This window comes from Chrysemys picta, chromosome 1 (assembly GCF_011386835.1).
Source record: "Chrysemys picta bellii isolate R12L10 chromosome 1, ASM1138683v2, whole genome shotgun sequence".
Lineage (NCBI taxonomy): Eukaryota > Metazoa > Chordata > Testudines > Emydidae > Chrysemys > Chrysemys picta.
Genome location: NC_088791.1, coordinates 157,950,934 through 157,978,156, shown reverse-complemented (window position 1 = coordinate 157,978,156; position 27,223 = coordinate 157,950,934). Strand labels below are relative to the sequence as shown.

At 40.0% G+C, this 27,223-nt stretch overlaps 1 protein-coding gene across 50 annotated transcripts in view; it reads left to right on the top strand.

Moving 5' to 3' along the window:
* The window catches only part of ABI3BP (ABI family member 3 binding protein), a 403,542-nt gene that overhangs the window by 96,813 nt on the left and 279,506 nt on the right, over positions 1 to 27,223 (top strand). For 47 of the 50 annotated variants that reach the window (XM_065587954.1, XM_065587948.1, XM_065587936.1 and 44 more), the window contains exon 1: positions 8,772 to 8,936. The exons of 2 other annotated variants lie outside the window; for them this stretch is intronic. In XM_065587954.1, the coding sequence (XP_065444026.1) occupies positions 8,858 to 8,936 (79 nt within the window). In that variant the 5' untranslated portion in view covers positions 8,772 to 8,857. Of the gene's footprint in view, positions 1 to 8,762; positions 8,937 to 27,223 lie in introns of those variants that run through there. One more of the 50 variants, XM_065587764.1, reaches the window with a different exon arrangement.

Genomic DNA, 27,223 nt, shown 5'->3' with positions numbered 1-27,223 from the left:
CCCAACCCCTCCCCTGCTGTCTCTCCTCCCCGGCAGATGTGGATAGGAGTCAGGGGACAGGGAGCGGGGTGGGGTGGGGTCATGGGGGGGCAGTTAGGGGCAGGGCTCCCGGGAGGGGGCGGTCAGGGAACAAGGAGCAGGAGGAGTCTGAGGGGGTCAGGGGGTGGAGCGGATAGAGAGCAGGGGCCAGGCTGTTTGGGGAGGCACAGCCTTCCCTACCCGGCCCTCCATACAGTTTTGCAAGCCCGATGTGGCCCTTGGGCCAAAAACTTTGCCCACCCCGATCTAGATTCACTGTACATCTAATATTAAACAAGATCCCTTTGCTCTGCAGATAACATCACGTTTTGACCTGAGTGTGTAGATTCTGGAGCTTTTGTGCAAAACTATTTGACAATGTCAGTTTTAGTGCAGAGATTGGGGTATTGGGATATTTCATTTTAAAAAGTTACTTTTGCACTTGTGTAATTTTTATGTGATCCCTGTTTTGTTTTGCTTCAGGCAAACTATATATGAACTGTTATTTTAAGCATATGTATAGTGTAACACTTTACTCCCTTGAGTAAAGAAAGGATGGTAATGAAAACTGAGAGACATGAACGGTTACAATCAAAAATATTTTTATTCCATCTGCCACGTACTTTGGAGATAGTGTAACTTTTGGGTTTTGGGCAAAAACTTATTCCCATTCAAGTGAAGGGGGCATTTTATATTGTGTTCCAACTGCTTACATTCTGTATTCAATAGTGACTGGTGGCCCTGCTTCAAAATTATTTATAGCATTTTGAACCACATAAAGCCCACTGATCTTGATTCTACCCCAGTGCAGCCCGTTAAGCTGAAAAGTCTGTGAAAGATATTTTATAGGCCAAGGTGACTCATAATGGGAGGATAATGTGCATGAATTATTTCTCTCTTGACCCTGCACACATTCATCATATCTCTGCATCATGGCCAAGGAAATAATTTTCTTTATGGAAGGATGTTAGTTAGGCCAAGAGTCACATCTTCACAGAGAATAAGTACCCTTTATAAAACCAAAAAAAACCTGATAGTCTTTCCCCATCTGACTCTGAGAGCTCCTCACTGCACTTAATAAATGTTTTATTTTTAGTTTTACTCCAGCCTCTCTCAATGCTGCCCCTGGCTGAGTGTCAGAACCTTTGAGTTGGGGGAGAGAATGTGTGTGGCTTAACTCTGCACCTGCTATCCCTGGAGTGTGCCAGATTTAGTGCTTACTTACATGTCATGCAGTACCATTGACTTCAATGAGGCATCATGAAATGTGTCAGCTTTGAATTTTACTGTAAGGTTTCTTTATTGAAAGATGCTGAACTGACATCTCTGAAGACTCAGCTTTTCTATTTATCCAGAGAATACATATAGCACAGGCCAGCAGCCATGCAAGTTTCTGTACATTGCCCCATCAACATACCTCATTTCTGACACAAAGAATCCAATCTATGAAGGAGAGAGGAATTCAACCTCCATCTCCTTCTTCGGTCCTGTCCTTGATGACTGTATATTGAAACAAAACAATCAACAGTTGCAGTTAGTGGCAGTTGTTTTGGTTTTCATTGTGTTGATGTTTGCCCATTGGAAACGGGACTTCAGATGCTTTCCACATAGGTCACTGAACAGTCATCAGAGGGTAACAATTTTTGGTCACTACCGACTTGAGTTGCAGTCCTACTTGGTGATCTTGAAGTGAACGGCTCCATTCCATTACTAGACTTCTGACCCAACTGGTTTATTGCCCTCCCCATTTGTCTCCCAAACCTTTCCTGAAAGAGCTACACTGTATTGATAAGGGTGGGTAGATGAGGCTCAACAGGTATTAAAATATCTATAAAATCCTTGTATACTGTTGCAACATTGAACACCTAAGTGTGGTTTGTGTTTTTGCATTAAGTTAGATGTTATACATCACGTTTTTAATCTGAGAGTGACCAAAATGGACGTTTTGTGAAAAATTAAATTTCTGAGTTGCAGAATGCTCAGAACAAAATGGAAACCAAATGCGTATGTAAAATTTCATTATTTGGTGTATATGTGTCTATATATATTTGTGCAAAAGCTAGTGAAACAGCTGTCAATGGCATTAACAGTTTTCCTTTCTGCGATTCTAGGAAGCTTAACAGATTTTATCTGGCTAACGGTGCTATATAATCTTGATTATCCACCATCTTTTGGAAGATTGTCTAGGTGACAGAAGAATCCCCAATGAGTAAAAAATATCTTGAGGATGCTCTCTAGTGTCAATCTAGCGTTGAAAGCTAAATTTAGTTAGGGAGAACTTGGCTTTCTGATGGGAATTAGGAAATAATAATCAAAAGTCAAATGACAATAGAGTTACAAAAAAAGGCACAGAAAACTTTATTATAGATCACTGTTGATAAAAGAATAAGAAAGTAAAAGTTGTGATATTGAATGAGATGGGTCAGAGGGATTAAGCCATATACAATTTTTTTGGCTAAGAACTATTTGGTACTGCGGTAGAAACCAGTGATTGGGAAGTGGTGGGAAGGAGAAGCAAAGGGAGCCATTCCCTGCATAATAAATAGTTCTTATGAATATAATTGAAGGAAAGTTTGACTATATTGCTTTGATGTTGGTTATATGGCATGACATGATGTGTGTGACAGAAAGTTGCACAGAAAGCTATCACTTGGCAAACAAATCAGAATTATCAATCATTAGTGGTCTAATATTGATGTCTGTCCACTGCTGTGTGTTGCTGCTCCCTTTCCCTTTGCAACATAAAACCCCACCATCACTACCTGCTGTGTTGCATCCTATCCCCAAGCATAAAGCAGAAGTTTTGTACCCTGTCTTTGTGTGTGGTAATAAACTCCAGACTTCATATCTGAAGTTACGTCTGTAGCATCCACACTTTCCACCTTGTGTGCCCTGCTCCTACCCATTCCTCAACACAATATAGTCACTCACTGAGCCAAGTTTGCAAGAAGTCAGTAAGCATTTTGATGAAAAGAGTTCTGTAGAGGGTGTATGTTTGGAAGGAGTGCTACAGTGCAGATATTGGGGGAACAGAGCAGGAGTGACTCCTGTCATTCTCCTCCAACTAATTATCTGAAATACCAACAGTCCAGGCTGTAAAGAGGGAGGAAACCAGCCTTCATTCAAGGCTCTGATCTCTCCAATAACAATATTCAGGACTTGCAAGTGCTACACAAGTTCAAGGGGGAAAGATCCCTTACCAGCTTGACCTTTAAGAATTGAATGAAACGCAGTTTGCCTATTGCTGCCATGATTCAGCAAGGAGGAGCCTGCAGAGACTGAACCCTCCAATAAATATACAGTGTTTTGGGAACCTCAGAAATCATCTCTGAACTCACATCAGTGCAATCCCATGCTGCCAGGAATTGGCATGAGCATGCTGCTAATTGGTGCATTTAGAATGAACTAAAGGAAACGTTTCACTCAGCATGTAGTCAGCCTGTGGAATTCACTGCAGCAGGAGGTCATGGAATACAGTACTGGATGCGGATGAATAACTTTATAGCAATAACAGATTGTTAGGTATGTATGCCAAGATAGGGGAAATCATGTCTAAAGTTGCAGAACATAAGATGATGATCACAGAGACCAAGGAGTACATAGGAAACTCTCCCATCTATCTGCCCCACAGCAAAATATTGCCCATGTGTACTATGGATACCACTTAAGCATGGCATGACAGAATTACAAAGGGTATATATAACTCTAAGCCAAAAAAACCCAAACAAACCACATAGTATATCTAAAAAACAAGGCCAAACAAGCATCCTTCAGAAAATGAAAATCCAGCCCACTGAGGCCAATAGAAAGGAGCATAAAGTATGGCAGTTACATGTAAGATGGAAATTAGGAGTGCTAAGAAGGAATTTGAAGAGCAAATAGCCAAAGATGCAAAAGCAAATAATCCTATCAGAAGCAGGAAGCCTGTGAAAGAATGAGTAGGTCTATTGGATACAGTGGAGTCTAGGGAACAATTAAAAAGGGTAAGAACACTTGAAGGTATGTCTACATGGCAGTTAGATGCCCAGGGCTGGCCTGTGCCAGCTGACTTGGGCTCCCCAAGCTTGGGTGAAGGGGCTGTTTAATTGTGGTGTAGATGTTTGGGCTCAGGCTGGAGGTCAGGCTTTGGGACCCTGGGAGGGAGTAGGTTCCCCTTGGAATTAATCCAAGAATTCTCAAGGCACTTAAAAATAAAGAATAAAATTTTCAAAAGCACCCAGTCCCATTGACTTTCAGTGTCTCCATTCCTTGGCACAGCATCCTGGAACTTAGGCTTGTAAGTCATTTAGCTGATTTGGAAAATTCTAACCAGACTGGCTAATGTGCTAACAAAAGTATGCACTCTATCATTAAAATCAGATGATAATACTGGTTTGACTTACCTTTTAAAAAGGTTCTAGGTTTGATCCTAGAAACTACAGACCAGAAAATCTATCGTTGCTCTCGGGGAAAAAAATGAAATGCTGATAGGTTTTGGATGCCAGCTATAATAATGGGACTTCTTTTCCTCCTTTCCTTTGTTTTGGCCATTCCCCAATTATACTTCCCTTCGAGTATGCCATCTCATCTGTATTTTTCACTCTTATCCACTCTTTTTTTGTTCATTTTCTCCATTTCATTCTGTTTCTGACTCCCACCACTGACCCTGAGGGTTTGGGAGCAAGACAATGAAATTGCCGTCATCCACCATTTGCATGACACAGTAGGCACATCCTACCCTACGTATGTCCAAAGAGATGATTATCATACTACAGTGTTAAAAGCAGACCCTTGCATCCTCCATAGTATAACAGGGCAGATATACACACTTAGAAATAAGTGGAAGGGGGGGAAGATGAGAATAAGAAAACGCTCACAGAAGGAGCGAATTAAGCTTTTTTTTTTTTTTGTTAAAGTATTACAGCTGAGTCAATGTTTTTTGGCATCTCTCTTTTCCTCAAGGCTTTCAGAAGATCCTGTGACAGATTTACAAGAAAGATAAGGATTCCAATAACTGAGTCACCCACCAGAGAACGATGATTATAATTAACATTTATGTAGTGCATTTTATCTCAAAAGTTCCCAAGGCTCTGAACAAACAATAGACACAGCACCACTAAAGTGCAGCCATCTCTGGGGGGACACAATGGAAGCCAACCAATCTACAGCATTCTTAACAACAGTGAGGGGAAGAAAAATTGAGGCAAAGAAATGGAAAGAAACCCCTACTCTTAGAAAGTGTCAGGAGATTGTCAACATTCACACACAGAAGACTGGATCTCAGTTTTTATGCATCCATTCACAATCCCCCTTCCTGCCTCAAGCAGAATGGAACATATAGAACTATTCCCTTTATCTACCTGAGAACAACAAAGAGCTGAGTCAGCTCCGAGAATTTGATTTGCTGGAATATTGAGGGATGATGGATGAATTAGTTTAGATAATATGAGAACAAACTTGAACTTTAGCCCAAATCTCAACAAGAATCTTTGTTTATATTTGAAAAAGTTTAATTCCTCTTCAGCATCCCCATTTTCACAGCACTTACTGGTTTGAAAAATGTCAGAATGAGAGAGAAAATGAGTCTATACTAGAGATACTTTGATCTGCACCGAAACTAGGCACTACTGAGGTAAGCAGGTGAACTTTTAAGTACTTAACTATTGTTCAGGCAACATGGTCTAGGGTCTAGGACAGATGAGGGAGTCAGGAGATCTTCATTTGATTCACTGCATGACTTTGACCTGTCTCTGACTTGCCTCATCTGAAATACTTATCCCACCTTTGTAATGCACTTTCTAGACCTTCATTTAATGGCATCAGAGTGCAAAACTATTACCTAAAACTTCCAAGGTTAACTTGCTTCTGCTTACAGTAGTAAGAGTTTACCAGTGGATAACATGAAATTTGTGGAGATGAGGGAAAATCTAAGGCACTTTGGTTTGGATAATGTTCCACATGAATGGTTGAAAAGTCCAGTTCTTCTGTTTCATAGAAACATAGAATATCAGGGTTGGAAGGGACCTCAGGAGGTCATCTAGTCCAACCCCCTGCTCAAAGAAGGACCTAATCCCCAACTAAATCAAGCCTGACCGTAAAAACCTCTAAGGAAGGAGAGATTCCACCACCTCCCTAGGTAACCCATTCCAGTGCTTCACCACCCTCCTAGTGAAAAAGTTTTTCCTAATATCCAACCTAAACCTCCCCCATGCAACTTGAGACCATTACTCCTTGTTCTGTCAAATTTCTGTGAATTGAACCATATGCTGATTCTGATGAAGTACATAACTATATAGGATACATATTGTTTGCAGAACATAGAGCTGCATGTTTAACTTCCCATCACTGCTGTAAGCAATGGCCAGTAACTAGCATAAGGATTTGTGTGAAAGGGAAAGGCAGAGGTTTTTTCTGGTGACAGAAATGTTTCCAGGAAAAGCAGTTCTTCTGGGAAAGGAAGGCACAATATCATAGAGAGTATGGACGGCACAGACACAAAGGACCATATCTGAGGAGCTGAAGTACATCCAGAGAGAACCCTAAGTAGGTTCTTTTTACCTTCTTGTAATCCACCTTTTAACTTGCACCTACTTACCAGACTGTAACTGCCTGTATTATGAGCACCTGCTACAGAAGACAAGGAGGAAATGAAACAGGAGCCAGCCTTGGAGTCCTAGAATAACCAGAGTGGCTAGCTGCAGGAATGATCAAAGGGAGAAGGAACTGGGTAGCCTGGCAGTATGGCCAAGAAGAAGTCCAGATAGCTGAGCAGCAAGTACAGCAGAGAAGGAAACTGAGTGACAGAGATGTGCAGGTATTGAGGAATAGGGGAAGGGAAATGGGCGGCAGAGAAGCATGTGAGGAACAGAAGATTATATGAAGAGCAAAAGTATAATTATTTCTTCTGAGAGGGGAGAAAACACTGTTGCATTAGATAACTAAAGTACATGGTTATCTAATATTGATGTTCCTTATAGTAAATCGCTATAGTTGGCCAGAAGGGTGTTATGAGATTGTGAAAGGGAAGGCAGACTGTCTGCAAGGCAAGTTGATGCTGTCTATTCCTGCTTCTGCAGCATTATAGAGAGAGCACATTGCATAATCTAATTATAGTAATATCTTCTGTAGCTTCCCTTAAGATACTGACCCATCATCTGACAGGCCTTTGGTGCTTTATTTGGAATAGTTTAAATTAGAATGTGTTTCACAGAGGATTTTCCCACATATATATTTAGATTTAAAAAAAAAAGTAAAAGGCAAGATATTGCTGTGCATCCAGCTCTGTTTTCTCCCCTTATTGTACATCACTGCAACTAAAAATCGGGATTGGAATGTCAGCATTTCTCCACTACAAACAATACCATTTCCCCCCTTTCATTTTTAACCCCTTAAAACAACATTTACATACTTTATTCCAGAAATCAGATGAGCAGCTACATCGAAGGGTGATATCAGTGCCACTCCTTTGCCACTCCTTTTACCAACAGATGATGTCAGTGCATTGAGAAATTCTCAGTCCCAGTCTCTGAGGCCTACCTGTATCACCTTTGTGTGTCATCCAAGTTTCATCTGCTGCAGGAATCTGTTTTTAATTTTCATACTTCTTATGAGAGATGCTCAAACTTTCAGGATCTGAATTTTCCCAAAGTGTAGGGGATGAGGATGTTTGGATCAAGGTATTTTGGTTTGGATCCATCTGTAATATTAACTTACAGTTTACTACTTTATCTGAATTGTAGCATAAGGGGACTGAGGAAAGATTTCCTCATGTCAGGATACAAACAAAAAGGGCCTGACCAGGCTTTAAAGTAAACGTCTAGATCAGGAAATCATTTATGGGATGCTTAAGTAGACTCCAGGGAGGGTTTAATAATTTTAATTTCCTTTCATTTGACCTTAGGGCATTTTTCATGAGCTTCCTCATTTTTGAAATCCCCCTTTGAAATTCCCCCTCACCTCTGCCCCCCTCTCCAATGTATTAATTATTAGGGAGAAATTCAGCTCTTAATTACACCTGTTTAAACCTGGAATAAATCCACTGATTTCCATGGAGTTGCTTGTGATTTACACTGGCATAAATGATGGCAGAATTTGGCCTTTACCTACCCACTGTCTGATCTCTCTCCCTCCCCCCCAGGAATTTAGCTTCCTCTTAGCTTCAGTTTTGCAGCTTGCTAGTAACTCTCACAATTTGTATTAAAGGCAAAAATGTAAAATGTTTTAAAAGTGGACAAAGTAAAATAAACAAATGGACAGTGGCATTTAGTCTTACAGACAGAGATCCTTTACTTTATAAATACTGTGTGTCAGATTCTGGTCAATTAAGTCCATATTTATTCTGATTACAAATGACAGCAGAATCTGGCCCAAAATTATGCTAAGTTGGACAAGATCTTAGGGTCAGAAAAATGTTGAGATCAATAAGGTAAAATAATATTCTGGGTAATGTAAAAAATTGTATTTTACATTTGCAGTTCACCTTCTTTGGACAAAGAATGTCTCCCTGTCTGGTTTTCCAGGGCAGTTTTAATGGAATTTTGACATCTCTGTGATTTCTTTGTATGAAGTGTAAACGATCACAGGTTGATCGGTTGTAAGCCTGAGAGACTGAAAGACCCTATAACAAAAACCAGAAGTCTATTGCAATCGGGAGTCTGACAATATCATTTTAAAGCTAATTTTCCTTACTTTTCCAGTGGGAGGGTATGATGTCATTCTCTCTCCTCCCACTGTAAACTAAGCTGCTGTCAAAGTTTGCTGCCTCTGCCACTGAGAGAACAGTTCACTTAAGTGCAGCTGCAGTACCTTGTTCTGTGATACCCATCAGCATCATTCACTGTGCGAGTTTGGGTTTGTAACCATGATATCAAGATTGATCTTTCTACTTTTCTGTGGACGTATTGCACTAAACCTGGGAAATGTTCAGAAATTGCCAAGAGGCAAGTAGCTATGACAACTTTGTGTTTTTTTGGAAAATGTCTGTGTTTTTGCAATACAAATTTGCTTTCAGTATGTAAGGAAGGATTAAAGACTATCTGAAAAAGAAATGTAAGAGAAAGGCAGCCTGCAGGGAAAAATCCAGGTACAAGAAATCGTTGTTTAAAACTCTTAAACTTAACTGAAACAAAGACCTAAACATATCCATTGTAGCTTGTTAATCCAGTAAGAATTGCCATGCAACAAAGAAAATTAATTCTAGTGCTTTTATGATGGTTTAGACAATACTGTGTAAGTTTATGGCAGTAAAATCTTCAAGGAAATGGGGTTGAGTGCACCCCAAGTTGTTGGCAGGGGATTTCAGTCCTGTTTTGGAACAAAAGTTCTATGCTTTTCAGTTATATCCATCCTTATTAGTATTGCAATTCACCTCTGGAAGTCTGTATGTATTCTTTCAAGAGAAAAATGGGATTTATTAAGAGACTGCATTTCAAAACTCTGCACTCCAAATGAAAAAAACCCATGTCATGTGAATATTTGTTTATATATATATATATCCCTCTGCTGGATTTTGGAAGTAGTTTTGCAAAATTGGAAGAGACCCTCCCCTTTTCCTTGTTAATTTGATCTGTGTAACATTGGCATTTTGTGAGTATTCTATTGCTGCAAGAACAACAGATGTAGTGTAAAATTAAAACCATATTTCTAAATCTAGATTATGAAGTATTTTGTAGCACATTGCTGCATGTACTGCCAACCACTTTGTAGAAATGCCTATATAAGTCCTGTCTATGCTTTGTAGATGCATTTTATATCTGCAGACTGCTGCAGTCAGCAAAGTTTACAGGAGAAGCTGTAACTTTTTTTTATTATTTAGTTGCTTAGAGCCATGTTATGCCGCAAAGCAGCGTCCTTGACGACACCCTAGAGTATGACATACCTTAGGTGGGGGAATAAAGGGGTACTGGGAGGAGAGGAAGATGCAACTCGCATCCCAAGATAAAAACATCTCAGGAGTTTCCTGTCTAGATGTTCCCTCTGATAATGTCTTGCTTTTTGGATTCCCCAAGACCACTGGAATTGAAGAGTGTTGTGATAAAAGTGAAGCAACACACAGACTGTGTTCTCTCATTACTGATATAAAAATACAGCTCAGTTCAAATAGACTTTTAAGCCCTTAGTTCCTACACACACACACACACACACACACACACACACGCGCACACAAAATCCGTCCCTTCTGGGTAAGTTTAGACTAGAACTTTTGTGTCCTTACAATAATAAAAAGTAATTACTATCCGCAGACATAGGGTATTAGTATGCCAAGATTATACAGTACTTACATATGTACTGTCTGCTTTCGGAGGATGGAGATTTTCCAATGCCCACATTATGTGGATAGTATTATTTAACTTTCTGCTCACTTTGATGGGATGATAACCATGAGTATGTTTAACAGTAAAGTTCTGGCAACACTTAGAGCTTCACTTTTCATGCTGCAATCCCAAGAGATGATCTCTGGACACATTCTTGCTTTGCTAATGTAATAAAGCAAAAAACAGTTCCACTTGTCATTTGCACTAAAGCAGCAGGTGGAAATGCCAGGTTCATGTTGTTTAATTGACTTTTGAAAGGGCTCTCCCTTTGCAAATGTATAAACAAACAGTTTCTGACCCTGGCAGATATCCTTTCAGATGATTATTTTTATTGGATTGGACACACTGTACATTGGTTCCTGGGTTGTTTATCTAAGAATACTCAAAGATGTCTTTATTAGTGCATTCCTGTTTGACTAGAACTGTGTACATTTCCATAAATGAGCAGTATGATGATTAGATTTTAAGCACTTCTAAAGTAACAGAGGTTTGGGGGAGTTCTGTCTCATTAGGGTGGTCCACTCTGTCTTGTAAAATCACTCCATGGAGTACAAATGTAAACTTTTTTATATGTTCAGTCTCAGTCGCACACAGCGCTCCGGACCCACTCCTACTGTATAGAGTACGGTAGAGTCTGTTTTGTATTACCTGAGAGAGGCTCCAGGCAAATTCGTTTTCTTGTAGTGGGGTAGCCTGTGATAGTCACAGTATAAAACTTTTAATTCTTACTGCTGCTGTGGAATCCCAGTTCTTGAGTCCCTGCTCCGGGAGGTGAAATGTACTGATCCCCGGCCTCATGCAATGGGATTTCCTTTCAATGGTCCAAGGATGAAATACAATTTTGCAGCTGTAGGGAAGGCAGCCAATAAACCCTTTGGATGTCAGTGATTTGGAGAGCCTTTCTTTGGAAAGACTGTCATATTCAAATATGCCTTTCATGAGGCTGGAATACACATGGCTCTCTCTTCCAGGATACTTATGTGCTGCCACCCCACAGGCAGGTTTGACTAAAATGATGAGATAAGGTTGCCACATTAATTCTGCCCCTGTGTGCACATGCACTATAACAGTGGCTCTTAACCTTTCCAGACTACTGTACTCATTTCAGGAGTCTGATTTGTGTTGTGTACCCCAAGTTTCACCTCACTTAAAAACTATTTGCTTACAACACATCAGACATAAAAATACAAAAAAAAAAAGGCACAACACGCTATTACTGACAAATTGTGTACGTTCTCATTTTTACCATATAATTATAAAATAAATCAATTGGAATATAAATATTGTACTTACATTTCAGTGTCTAGTATATATAGAGCAGAATAAACAAGTCATTGTATGAAATTTGAGTTTGTACTGACTTTGCTAGTGCTTTTTATGTAACCTGTTGTAAAAACTAGGCAAATATCTAGAAGAGTTAATGTACCACCTGGAAGACCTCTGAGTGCCTTCAGGGGTACATGTACAACTAGTTGAGAACCACTGTATTATAGTACAGTCTTATCGAACATCATGTAAGAGCTCTGTGACAGAGTGGGTAACTGAGAAGTTCCACATGATTATTTCTGTAAAAGCTAGAAATAGAACCCAACTTCCTGGTTCTCAGTCCAGTGCCTCGAATAGAAGAAAACATCTTTTCTCTTGGAACGCTTCACCACATTCTTGTCCAAATAATATGTGGTTAAAGACCATATCATAATACACTAAGGTTTGACAGGCTCTAGTACTGTAGGAAGGCTAAGTCTAAGGGGATTTTGTGTTTTGCTGTGAAGGCACTGTGGTTCATAGCTGTCCCCCCTGTATTGAAATTCAAAATTAACATCCCATTCAGATGGATAGCATAGGTCACAGCTTTAAATTAGGCTGGCTGTTGAGTCAGGAAGAGCTCACCACATCAATTACACATAGTCCATGTTTGGAAGGTTTTCATCACAATCACAAGAGCTAGAATCTTAATTTTTAATAAGCGACAGAGTCCTGTGGCACCTTATAGACTAACAGAAGTATTGGAGCATAAGCTTCCGTGGGTGAATACCCACTTTCTTTGTCGCTTTTTACAGATCCAGACTAACACGGCTACCCCTCTGATATTTAATTTTTAATGAAAATTTAAGATTTTCAATAATATGATAGGAAGAGGTGTATTCTGCCAAATATAGAGAACTGTGAATAAAACAATATAATCAATACTTAGCACTTATATTCTGCAGCTCTTTTCATCTTCAAAGGGTTTTGAAGGCATTAACCTCCTGGTACTCACTGAGAAGTTTAACCACATCTTATATAACCTTACAGATCGCTTTATTGTCAAGCTTTCCCTGATTTACTGATCTATCTTGGTGAGCAATTTGAATTGAAACATATTTTTTTCTTCTGTACAGTTAAGCCAAGTTCAGAAATTCTCTATGATCTCACATTTCCCCCCTCACACAAATATTCTGATGTGGTGACCTCCCACCACTGTTACACTTCTGTGCAACACCATCATATCTGACCTAATGGGTGTGGGGGTGTGGTTTGGGGAAATACAGATAAATAGATGAGAAAAGAGAAATGGCTTCACATGAGGGAGGGCTACCTGAATTTTCCTTAAATTAAGGAAAGCGTACAACTTAGGTGGCTGTATATAACAGAAACAGTCTCTCTTCTATAGATAGTGACAGAGTGCAAAAGAAGACATGGCACTGAAGAATAGTTTAATAAACAGAGCAGAGTGAATCTGAGTAAAATGAAAAATCTATTCTAATACATCAGGACTAAACAAGTTAAGAACATGAGACAAAGTTTCAGGGCACAATCCACAAGATTGTATCTCCTTGTAAACCATATTTCTCTGGCTCCTATTCTCTTAGGACATGATCCAAATGCTTTTGAAGTTAATGGGCTTTGCAGCAGGCCCATAGTGTTGGTAAAAAGCATTTTATTGTTTTAGTTTTCTGGATGGACTTTCTGTGGACAGCACAGATGTGCGTAGAAATCAATTCTCTTGAGCACCACGGACGCTGTGTTTAACAGACACTGCCAAGATGTTGTCTGCAGAGTGCAGTGGAAGGCAGTCTGGTTAGAAGTTGGAACCCCATAGTTGGGGAAATTCAGGTCAGCTTTTCCTTATCCTTTTACTTTCCCAGATGACTGTAACCAGACAGTAAACACAAACCTGGCATCAGATGGCCATCATACTTATTCTTTCTTCTTCTACTCTTTCCTATAATCTCACTTTCTCTAGCTGTTTCCATGTATCCTCCTATGTTTTCTTTTATTGGAGCTGAAATGAATCTGAAGTTACTCAGTTTTATAAACTAAAATGACCTTATGGTTGCATTAAACCAGAGCAGCACAAATTTTGCTTTGGGTTACTGAGTTTCTGACTGCAGGGTATACACCTGCATTCTTGGTGCTTGAGTGGTAATCACTTCTGACAATTTTGGCCTGTCCTTACTTTGCAGGGAAGGCACAAAACAGCCTGTTTCACCCTCCTTGCTAGTGCCACCTACACAGGAACAGGGTACGATCAGGGCCGGCACAACCCATTAGGCGACCTAGGCGGTCGCCTAGGGCGCTACAACTTGGGGGGTGGCGACCGCGGCAGTATTTCGGCGGCGGGACCTTCCGCCGCCTATGTGGGGGGTGGCATTTCAGGGCGGGACCTTCCGCCACCTAGGGTGGCAGAAAAGCTGGCGGCGCTCCTGGGTAAGATATAGACTTATGCGGTAGGTTGACAGGCTTGTCGAGGACACCTGGTTCAATAATTTTCTATGCATGTTACTGTCAGCAGAGGGAGCTGATAGGAAAAGTATAGCGGTACTGCAATGGAAGAGGGTTTGCAGATGTCACCCTTAAAAACATGGCAGTCACCTTAGATAACCTCAGTATTTGCAGTGTTGGAGATATTTGCTGTTGTAAGAAAAGAGAGTATTCTTAGGGAATAGTGCACATACTGAAGTAACCTTATTTATTTTTACAAGGCAGCTTTTGGAGAGTGATCACTGTATTTACAGTACTCTTCCCAACTTCTTACATTCCGCTTTTTAAAAGAGCATGAGGTTAGTTTTCCCCATTCTAAATTTGTTGGCTGTGTTACATTTTGTAATACTTGTTCCTAACCACAGGTTAAACCTTAGCATGTGTTTATGTTTTTGTGTCAAACAATTGGAACAATGGAGATTTATTATGGTGTGTTCTATGGCTGTCAAAACAGAATAGCCAAATGTTAGTCCTAAAACATTTGTGGGGCCCCCAGCATTTCTTTGATAGCTACAGGATAAAAGGCCAGAAACTATAATGAAGGAGAAAAATATCCTCCTGAACACTATTTATTTGAACAAATAATGAAAATGCCATATCAAAGTAGCGCTTCCTCCCCCCAAAAAGAGGAAATTACCAAGTAGGTTACGGGTAAATTTTCCATATTTTACAGAAGTACTTTCAAGAGACTGCTTTTAAAAATAGACAGATTCTTTAAGCTTTAACACCCATTGTAATAAAGGAGAGGCAATTCAGACTAGGTCACTTAACTTTTTTTTTTTTTTAATAGCTGCAAGGAAAAATGTTATGGAAAATAAACTTGTGTGTAATAATTCCCCTATGTTAATGCTACAGAAATGGCACTATGGTTCTTTAAGAAATCCCCGTAAGATCCTTTATTCCAAAGAAAGTATAACCAAATTGCTAGGAATTTTCAGTCAACAAATGTGTCAAGTCAAATTCACTGCCTGTTGTATTGTCTTTAAAGAACCCTCTCTGCCCCAACAACTCAGGCAGTTTTACACCTTATTTTGCCAAAACTAACTTCATCAGCTAGTCAAGTATGGCCTAAAATCACAGCATAAAAAACCCAGTATTGAACACCAGGATTCCCAGGTCAAGGGTAATCTGGTATTCCAAAATCCCATTTTTACTATAACATTGGCTATAATCCTGCAATCTGATGCACGTGGGTGGATCCATTAAAGATCTGCCCCTACAGTTCAGATTTCTGGATCAGTAGCATAGTAATTAAATACCTCTAAAATAATCTTAGTATTGCATAACCTTGAGATCTTATCTGTCTTGTTTAATTTTCAAATTCACAATAAATAGCTCTGTCTGTACATTATTCTTCAATCTTTAGCCACCTATCTTTTTTGTGTCTCTAAAATATATTTACTTTGGGGCTTTGTACAGTATAGAAATTGAAATCACATCTTTACAGTGTACATATTACAGTGTGTGCTTAGTGAAATATGTTTGTTTTACATTGTTGTGAATATAGTGTTGATGAAAATGACTAAGAGCAGAGGCATGATTCAAGCTTTATGTGACCAGGGGCTGGACCAGCTTTCCCTGCACAGATGTCCTAAAACACACAAAACCTGACTGGCAGTACTTATGCTAAATCAGCCCTGTGCCATTCCAACTGAGCAACATAGTTACTCAGGCAGAAATGTGGGATGGTTTTATGATGTGCAGAGTTTGAATCATCAAACATATTTTCACAGCTGATGAGCTGTCACAATTTTAATTTTGGTCACAAAGAATTAAAGGACCATTCACTTGCCCTGACCCACCACATTGGATGAATGATAAAGATTTGCAAACATCTAGGGCTAGATTGTGTCTGGCCCAGCAGAGATGCATATAGTAGACAGAGAACATCCAAGTAGCCTTCACCTATGCCCTTCCCAGGCTCTGGGTAAAATACCAGTGAGAAGTTGAGGCACTGTGCCTGGCTGAAGCTGTTGGAGGTGTACTATTTTTACTAAAAGGGGTTGGGGGGTTTACTAAAAGGGGTTTTCCTTCCAGAAAAAACAGCATGTCTGCCCAAGAGTGGAAGGGAGTATTGGCTGTACTTGTATAGTAGGGTGACCAGATGTCCTGATTTTATAGGGACAATCCCGATATTTGAGGCTTTTTCTTGTATAGAAGCCTATTACCCCACCACTACCTATCCCGATTTTTCACACTTGCTGTCTGGTCACCCTATTGTATAGAGGGAGGTGGAGCTCCTGCCCATAGAGGATTCTGGCCTAGTCAGAATGCCTCTGCTTCCTACAGAAGCATGGCTCCTCACTGACCCTACACCTTCCTACTCCTCTCCCCGCACCACAATGTAATAGCAATATCTTAAAACCAAGACCTGGCTTCTAGTTTGTTAAATATTGTTGCCTTTTTGCTGAGCTGAAGCATTTTATAAGGCCTTACTATAACTTAGTTTTTTTGGAAGGGAAATAAGTGACACAGAGGCTCCAAGATATTTCCCTAGTCTACTTGTACTTATAACATGTGCACAAGTGCTGTTTACCTTGAACAAAGATGTCAAAACAGCAAGTCTATACACAGGTAATTCCACAAGCAAAATCCCCCAGCTAAGGTGCTGCTGTGTCCAAGGAACACCACAATGGAGGTATGCTGTTCCAGTGTAATTATTGGTTTGGAATACTACTGTGTTCATTGAATTCTATAATTAAAATCTGTGTGCCCTGTTGTATCCATGTTTGTTCCAGGATATTAGAGAGGCAAGGTGGGTGAGGTAATATCTTTTTTGGACCAAATTCTGTTGGTAACAGAGACAGGCTTTCCAGCTTACACAGAGCTCTTCTTCAGGTCTGGTAAATGTACTCAGAATGTCATCAAATACAAAGTGGAACAGCTTGTTTGGCATAAGTAGTTAACACATATTTCAAGGGACTATTCAAGATGAAGTGGCCCATTACCACCTCTCTAGTCATGGGGGAGGGAAATGGGGACTGGAGGGAAAAACTCCCAAAGCTGGGGGTGATTAGTGTGTTATAAAGTGTTGTGGTGAGCCATAAATCGAGTGTTTCAGACCATGATTTTTAGTGTTTAGCAAAGTTATTAATTTAAGCTCCCAGGCTCACCTTTTGAAGGTTTTGTGCAGGTTTTCTTTGAGGATGAGGACCAAGAGGTCAGATCTAGATAGATTGTTCTGTGAAAAGTGTTCACCTGCAGGTGATATGGTGTTTTTGTCTTTTATCAGTTTTCTGTGTGAGCGGAGTGATTGTCTGATTTCACTCACATAATTGTTGTTAGGGCATTTAGTGCACTGAATAAGGTACACCACATGTTGTGAAAGGCATGTGAAGGTCCCATGGATCTTGAAAGATGAGTTGTGGGGGGTGTTGATCATCATAGCAGTGGAGGTATATCTACAGGTTTTGCATCTGTTATTCTGGCAGGGCCTGGTGCCACTTTGTGTTGGTGTGCCCTGATATGTTAGGAGCATGCCACTGATGATGAGCTTGGAAAGGTTGGGGGGTGGTTTGAAGGCCAGAAGAGGGCGTTCAGGAAAGATTTCTATCAAGATGCGCTCCTCATTGAGTATGGGTTGTAATTGTTTAATGATAGGTGACAACTAGTGATGTGTGGGGTACCATTAAACAATTACAACTCTTGATGGGGACCACATCCTGAAAGAAATCATTCCCAAACCCTCTCTTCTGGCCTTCAAATTAAAAGTGGTAATTCAGCAAATGTTATGAAATATATATTCATAAAATGGCACGGAACTGTATGCCTAGATATATTTGTGTACTTTATGTATTTTCAGGTTTCTGCAATATCCCTAAACCTATTCAAGAAAAACATGCTTCAGAAAAAACAGCAAGAAGTTGTAACTTTCTCCCATCACCACCCCAATTCAGCAGTTATTGCCTTGTGGGTCTATAAATGGCAACAATTTAAAAGAGCATGCTCTGTTTGAGTTCACACAATTCATACTTTGGGAACTACTCCAAGTGTAGAGGTTTGACAGTGGATCTGGGGAAATACAGCATTTTTGTTGTTGTTTTTGAACTTGCTTAGGGAAAAATCCTCTCTTTTGTCCCGTTCTTGCCAACGTATCATATTTATTGTTCATACAGATTTTGTCATCTGTGATATTAAGTATGGAAATTGTTTGGATAACAGAAAATTGTGGTTAGTTCAAAAATACAAATAAGTAATCAAAACTTCCAGGAAGTTATTCTCACTTGAAGCAATTGAATGTGTTCTGGCAGGACTGATTCACTCCTTGCTGCAGTTCAAGTCTAAACATGAAAACGGGATAAATTAAGATAGAGTACAAATAAACAAGAGGGAAACATGCAGAAAAATATTTGACATCAAATCTTTGCTTTTTATTAATCAGTTTAGTTCTTCGTTGAGTGATTGCATATGTACATTCCACTCTTGGTGTCTGTGTGCCCAGTGCATGGCTGTTGGAAACTTTTTCCCAGTCAAGGACCCTCTGGTGCCGCTCGCCACTGCATTCAGGTATAAAGGATAGAGCCACCCCTAACTCCTCTCAGTTCCTTCTTATTGCTCATGATGGTTGTTGAAATTCCTGTTCATTACCAGAACAGTTTTCTCCCAGCTTTGTATATGATATACTTAGTATCACTATTATAGTTTTAAGTTTTAGTTGTGTTTTTAAAAAAAGCTTTTTGAATTTGTTGTTTTTTCCCTGTTTTGGGGTTCTGCTGCTGGCACCAAGACATCAAGCTGGGTGCTTCTTGCTCAAGGCCTAGGTCGGTAAGTGACCCACACAGTAGTTGTCCGAAGTGCCTAGATGAAGCACACGTAAAGGACCAATACCAGATTTGCTGGGAATTCAAGCCAATGGAGGTGGCATACAGGTCACCATCAGAGCCATTCTGGTTTGACTCGGTGTTGCGTGCTGAAGCTTCAATGAGAAGCATGCCTCCAGCGTTATCCGAGTCCTGGCACCAGTCTCACTCGCCGGTGCTGAGGAAGCAATGTAAGATATCTACATAGGTTCTGGCCACGGGAAGATCTCCATCCTCCAAGTCTGGTAAGAGGGGAGAGAAGGAGTTGAGTCGAGTGCATCTGAAATCTAAGCCCTCCTCTTCCAAGTTAGTGCTTCAGTTGGCTCTGGCACCAAAATGGGCACCATCGAGCCTAGTGCCAGAAGTGTGCAGCTTAAGCAGCTTAGTTGCCCATAGGTAGAAGTTATGACACAGCTTTTTCTAAGCAAACACAACTGTTCTGAAGGTGAAAGCATTACAGAGAAAAGGTACTAGAACAATCATATCAAAGTCCCTTGCAGTCCTACACTTCTAAGTCATCTAGTCCAGTCCACTGCACTCAGCCAGGACTAAGTATTATCTAGAGACCATTCTTGACAGGTGTTTGTCTAACCTGTTCTTAAAAACCTCCCATGACAGAGATTCCACAGCTTCCCCAAGTAATTTATTCCAGTGTTTAACTATTCTTACAGTTAGGAATTTTTCTCTGTCTAAACTAAATCTCCCTTGCTGCTATTTAAGCTTATTACGTCTTGTCCTGTCTTCAGTGGATAAGGAGAACAATTTATCACCCTCCTTTTTATAACAGCCTTTTCTGTTCTTGAATAGTGTTATCTTGTTCCCACCCCATCAATTTTATCTTTTCCAGACTAAATAAACCAATTTTTTTTCAATCTTCCCTCCTATGTAATTTTTCTAGTTATTTAAACATTTTTGATGCTCTCCTCTGGACTTTCTCCACTTTGTCCACATCCTTCCTGTAGTGTGGTGCCCAGAACTGGACACGGTACTCAAGTTAGGCCTAATCAGTGCTGATTAGAGTGGAGCAATTACACTGCTCTACAGCCAAAATGCTTCTGAAATAAATGTAGTCAAATTTTACTAATTCTGGGTCACTGAGAATGAAAATGATGCTTAAAATTGTTGATTGGCTCTAGTTTTCAAGATATGCTATTGGGTCAGTATATACGACCCTTGACTTGGGAATGGCGGAGCATAAGTGAGTTATAAAGAGAAGGGATCTCAATTTAAACCAGAAATGACTAAAATACATCTTTGACTGGATCTATGAATAAATCTATGACTGGGTTTGGACAGTACTTGCTTTTTAGGCAAAACAATGAATGATGCAATCGGAAGCTGGTATTGCGTCATACATGATCTGAATTGCATCATGTTATTCCTAGAAGTCATGGATGATGCAATCATAACGAAGCTTACATCACTCTGCTGAACAAATTGCCCTATATCAACTCTAGAAATCATACCGTGTCGTGCTCTCTCATTTGTCAGTGTTTGATTTTGCAAAGGGACACATTTCTGTTTAGCCAAAGTGAGCAGAGATGCCTCGTACTTGTGTGAACAGTGCAGATAACTTCTGCTATGTTTGTGGTGAAGTGACTTTTGCATCACAAAAGCACAGTATAACCACTATGGTTAAGAAAGCCTATCACCTTTATTTTGGCTGCAAAATTGGAGATCAGGACAAGAGGTGGGCCCCACACATATGCTGCAACACTTGTGCAACAAATCTTGGCCAGTGGTTGAACAGGAAAAGGAAATCTATGCCTTTTGCAGTGCCAATGATTTGGAGAGAGCCAACAGATCATACCATCATTGTTACTTCTGCATGGTGCCTCCAGTTGGGAAAGGTGTGTCAAAGAAGAAAAAGTGGACTGTGCATTATCCAAACATTCCATCAGCTATACGCCCAGTACCCCACGGAGAAGGACTGCCGGTTCCTGATGCACCAGAATCATTCTCACTTGAGTCAGACGAGGAAGAGGATGAAACTTCTGGTCCTGAACCATCAATGTCACAGGACCCACATTTTCTCCCATCCCCCCTCCTCTGAACCCCACCTCATAACACAAGGTGAACTGAATGACCTTGTCATATTTGAATTCAGCACATCAAAATACATAATAAATAGCACATTTTATCTCTGAAGCAGACGACTTCTCAAAAATTGTAGACCAGTGTTATTTCTTGTCTTGCTTACAACTCTCCTGCTAATACATCCCAGAACAGTGTTTGCTTCTTTTGCAATAGTCTTACATTGTTGACTCATATTTGGACTGTGATACACTGACACCCCAGATCCTTTCCCGCAGGACTCCTTCCTAGGCAGTCATTTTGCATTTGTGCAATTGATTATTCCTTCGTAAGTGTACTACTTTGCATTTGTCCTTCCTGAATTTCTCCTATATATTTCAGACCATTTCTTCATTTTGTCAAGATCATTTTGAATTCTAATCCTGACCTCCAAACCGCTTGTAACCCCTCCCAGGTTGGTATTGTCCATAATCTTTATAAGTGTCCTCTCTGTGCCATTATCCAAATCGTTTATGAAATATTGAGTAGAACCAGACCCAGGACAGATTGCTGTGGAACCTACACACATGCTAATAAGAACCTACACCTTCACATGCCCCCAAAATCCCACAAGGGCTCTTACAGGTGATCAGTCCTCCAGACCCTCCCAAGGAAGTTTTTTCCTGTGCTCAAAAGTTCATAACATCTGGTAGCTCAGAACAAGCATGCCCATGAATCTAAGAGGCACTCATTTATACAGTGTGGGCCTCTGATCTTGTCCTCACATAAGAGGTCATCAGCAGACAAAGGTTCCCTCCCTAGGGTGAAGTTTCAAAAGGCTGTGTTCCTGCATAACCAGGGGGGTTCATTTACATACATCTCCCCCTAGAGACTCCACGGGAAACCAACTTAATTTTAAAAATTAATTGTTGGACACATTGTTTCAAATAGTCCTTTAAAGCTTATAGCAGTTACCAGGCTTTATATTAGTCATGTCTCCCCTGCCCCTGAAATGTTACACACAAATCCACAATAATACATAAACATTTGCATTTTAATACAATGAATTCTAAAATACTTAAACTTTTAACGAGGTTTAACTTAATTCAGTAATTTTTTTTCCAGGAAATTGCTATGTCTATCACAGAGGCCAAGCAGGCAAAAAGCTCAGTCCAGAAAAGAAAGAGAGGGTGATGGTAGTTCAGAGGTATTGTCTGGATAGTCTAGCAGAGATAATATTGTCCCAGTGATGAAGAGGGCTCTTTCACCATTGGTCAGCTGAGTTTGCAGTTTAAAAAAGGTGTCCTAAAGAGTTAATTTTGCCATTGACTTCAGTGGAACAGGATTGAGTCTTCAATGAAATGCCACACAAGAGCAAAAGCTTTGAATAGCCTTATGTTAGTGTTACCATGAGGGCTGTTTCCATTCCACTTAGAAAGTTCCAAGAAATTGGACCATCATAGAGGTAAAAATTATCATAGAGGTAAAAATTATGCAAAAATATTTTTATTTTGTTTTCATGTGAAGATTCCTGATAATTAGCATGACTAAGAGTTTGTGGGTTCAGGTCATTACATTTTGTAAACTCTTTGAGCAAGGGACATGTCTTAATCTGGGCCAGGTTTTGCAACCCTTATTCACGTGAATGGTTTTCTTACACTAGTTGTTCCATTGAAGTCAGGGGGCTTATTTGCCTTAATATTAACTACTCTGGTATCAGTAATGATTCCACAATCAAGTTTTCTGTCTGTAAATGTATTGTAATGTATGTTTTTTTAATAAATGTTTCTTCCCAATTTTTCTCTAAGAAATTATTGTAGTGATGTGATCAGTTAATGGCTGGTAAAAGCAACTACACTGTTTGCCTTACACAATGAGCTCTTGGGAATCAGAACTGTCAACTGTCGTTTTGCAGAAGCTCTGAAGTGCTCACAAAACCGCCAATAGTGGATGATGCATACTGTAGATAGAATCTTAATTGAGAATGGGGGTGTTTGTGTGTGCGCGTGTGTGTTGGGGGGTATTTATGACATTAATGCGGAGACAAATTACGGAAGCTCAGTTAGACCAAAAGTAAATGGGGGGGATAGCTCAGTGGTTTGAGCATTGGCCTGCTAAACCCAGGGTTATGAGTTCAATCCTTGAGGGGGTCATTTAGGCATCTGGGTCAAAAATCTGGCTGGGGATTGGTCCTGCTTTGAGCAGGGGGTTGGACTAGATGACCTCCTGAGGTCCCTTCCAGCCCTGATATTCCCCCCCTCCCTCCCCAAAAAATGCATTTGGCTGCACTGATTTTCAATGAAAGGGAGCTCGGACATTGTGAGTTTGTTTCCCTGTGTCCCAAGTTTGTCCATGATCTGTTGCATTTGCTCACTTGTGTGAAGTTTAACATTTCAGACATATTGTCAAATAATTAAAATTATACAGAAAAAATACATCTCAGATTGTAGAAGAAGAGAGCTGCAAGTTTATCAACATAAAATGATATGTACATAACGTACTTGTAAACTATGGAACAACATTCATGGGAATTAATTTAGTGTACTGATCCATGGATTACAAAATGAGTGATGACATAGGCATGAATTTTCACATACCATTAATACTCTACATGGAGTCAGGCATATGTTTTGCACAGTACCAGAAATTCAACTCTGAATAATTATACAGTACAAGTGAAATGCACAACAGAAAAGTTATCCATTGCATAGTACAGTAAATCCATGTTATATTTAAGGGGATGCACGTATTGTATGTGTGCATTAAACAAGAAAATACATAATTAGCCCTATGACTAGCTAGAACAGCAGACATGAAACTGTTCAAAGTATGCTTGGTTCACAGAGTTATTGTCCTCTTCAGTGGATCTGGTATGATTTATTAAAAGGACACTTAAGTTAGTAAATCTTAACATTTACATTTTGTCACGAAAGAAGAAAAAAAGACATCAGAGAAGTTATACAAAATCAAATAAGAATGGAAGTAGTTTCATTTGTTTTAGGAAATTTCTTTTCTGTAATGCATATAACACTGCTTTTTAACCACGTACATCATTGCATGTTTTGGATTTCTTTTTACATCTGTACTTATATTATCATAGCTGCAAAGTGTCCATAGAGCAGGAAATTAAAATTCCTGTCAAAATCTGGAAGTGGACATTACCTCTAAAATCATCAACTGAATTCTGACATGAGCAATACGTTCTTTTGTCCTTTAATCAGAGGCTAATGCTCTTTAAAGTCTATCAAGTCTTTCTTCAGTCATTTCCTAGGACTATAACTTATGATATTGTAGTATGGGTTCTGCAAGGTCAGAGAGAGCTTAAAGCAGCACAGAAAAGGACAACGGGGTCACGCGTCATTGTTTTAGACCCGCTGCTTTTGTAAGAGCCAAGTCATAAGAGTCCTGGGATTCATCTTCTCTAATGATGCAAGATGGGGTAAATATTTCCAGCTGTGAAAATCATATGCGGTTGAAGCCAACATTGAAAGGGTTTAGCTGGATCCAACTTGCATAATGCACGTGTGAGCGTGTTCAACTTGCTAGAGAGTCAAAGCTTAAGCAAAACCTCTTTATTATGGATTCTGTGTTGGAAATGTTGAGCAAACAAAGAGGAAAGGAAAATATGTCTTTGTAAGTGATTAGTCCTCAAGTTCATCTGGGAATCCTGGGATCATATATTGGGGCTAATTTTTGCCAGTGTTTTATAACTTTCTAAATTGGAGGGGAATGTGCAGCTGAAAGGTTTACTGATGGTCCCCAGAGATTTTAGGGACTAGATTACAACCCTCAGTTAGGGCATCGTAGCATTTCAGTTGTGAAATATTGAAATATTACTGATAATTAACAAAGTAAAATTTAATTACTGTTTGCCGGGAACTGTTCTTATTGAGTTCAACCAGCATGTGATATACAGTAAGACTTAAGCACTTTTACATATGTTCCTGAGATTTAATTGCTTTATCAGATGGCCAGATACTTAAAAATAGAGAATCCATTCTAAAGCTACAATACAGTATATTACAAACATCAGGGCCAGGTATATTTCAAAACCTATTAATCTTTGCACTGTTTAAAGTCCTGTATTGTGTTTCAGATGTAATGAAGAGAGTCAGCATGGAAAATTCAGATATTTAGCATGGTTTGATATATGGTTGTTTCATTGTTAGGGAGAGAAATCATCATGACATCAGATGAGGGATAATCATATTTGTCTAATCTCATTTTATCTATATTAGTTCTAAAGTGCCTATGACATTAATATCTAGGACATGGGGAATTTGTACAAAATTAAGATCCAACCTCTCTGCTTACATATGTACTTAGGTAATAAAGAATGAAGGAAAAGAAATATTAATATATGGTATTGAAACTGCTATAAGGCTAGCTGCGCCTTTTGTCCACCTTTTGGTCTCTGTGATAGGCCTCTTGCCTTTATCTGTTTTAAGGTAGAATTTCACAATTGTTCCACTCTTAGACCAGAACTTGGGTACACTAATCTGTGGGTTCCTAATGCTTATCACCCCATCTTGGTTTGGGTACCTGCTTGGACCTCCCTTTGGGAATCTGACTACTGAGACTGAGGAATAGCCTTGTTAATAATATTTTTATTTAGCATTTGGAATAAAGCATTAGCGAGAAATTATCTGAAATTACAAACAACTTGTATATGTCTGTTTTACTAATATACTGACATCCTGTATTTGCAATCCAGGCAGACTTAGCTTCATAAGACACCTCGGTGGGTTCCTTTGTTAGAGTATGTCTCCAAGTCTGGCTCTCTCTGACTGCCCCCCTTAAGAGAGTCTATGTTCATATATCAACTACGCCTCTTTGTCTTCCTGGGTTCTTTCCCAAGTGTAGTCAGGTCCTAGACATATTTTCTCTTTCCAGCCCTATTCAAACCAGTTAGGGGCTATCCAGGAAACTGGGCGAAAGCCCTTAAGGCTGCTAGCACTGTCATTGTATTTTAACAAACTCTAAGTGGAAGCTGTTAGAAATTACCGTTTACTTCCTGCCTGGAGCATCCTAGTGGTCTCCTGTTCAGAAGCATTTAAGCAAAATGATTATTACAGAAAACACCATGCCACTGACAGGCTAAGACTCAGTATTAATAATTTTTAAAGAGCACTCTCACATTTCTCAGAGGTGCCTACTTGTGATACAGGAGGGCCAGGGAGCAGTGGGAGAGTAATCTAGAGGAGATATATAAGCCCTACGCTAATTAAGGCATGGTTCCCTGTAGACTAGGGAGGGTTGCTAAAGGTTAATTGGAGCACCTGTAGTCAATTAAGGCCGTGTCAGGAACCTTATAAAACCCCCTGCTTAAGGCAGTCAGGGTGTGAGAGGAAGGAGAGAGGACTGGAGTTAAGAGGCATATTGTTTAGACTTGAGAGACCAGAGAACTGGAGGAAGGGAGATCCTGCCCCAACAGGGCAGGTAGACTCCCTCTCCCAGCATCAAGGACCGAGGGTAACCCTACCCAAGAGGGAAGAAACCCCTGTGGGTTGAGAGGGGTTGGTGCTCAGAGTGAGGAGCAAACCCAGACCCTCCCCCACTTCCCTCCTCTAGCACCTTCCCAGGCCACTAGTGGGGCCCTCTGTGCCCCAAGAGCAGGGGCAATGGGTGGCATCTTAGCCCCACGCCAAGAAAAGCACAGGACCCTCCATAACAACATTGGCCATTTTGTCACACTGCTGTATGCAGAGTGTTCTTAAACTAGTGCAGGAGGCCTCATTAGTCTCTTCGCTGGTAACCAAACATTAACATAATAGTAATACAGCATTCTCAACTAATGGTCCCAAACATTACAGTAATTTTACTGATATGTTTTTGGCCATTATATTTGCTTTTTACAGTTTATCTCATTTCACAATTCGATTTTCATGGAGTGCCTACATTTATTGAATAGATCGAATACATTTATTGAATAGATTCCCAGAACTTTTGTATGCGAGTTAATCTGATAGAAGTATCCTAATAGTTTTGTGGGAGTCCAGCATGTTGAAATGTCAGAGAGCAGTTAGGAGATCCAGATTTATGAATAGTATGTGGATTGTAACTCCTCCACTATGAGCAGTAGTGCATAGTGGATGTATTGAAGAAAAACACTTTCTACCATATGGTTGCATCTACAGGCCAATGCAGAGTTGTACTGATTCTCTGGAGGAGAAGACTCATCAAGGGGTTACAATCCCCAGCTGTGTCCTAGCACTGTTTGCACCTGATGAGAAGATTGTCCCCACAGCTCTGCTTCCCCTTCTGAGATGTTTGCAGCAGCTGGTGACCTGCAAGCTTCAGAGAATGAGCTAGGCTGAGGCAAAGTCTTCTGCTCTCCCCACCCACAACAAGTATCTT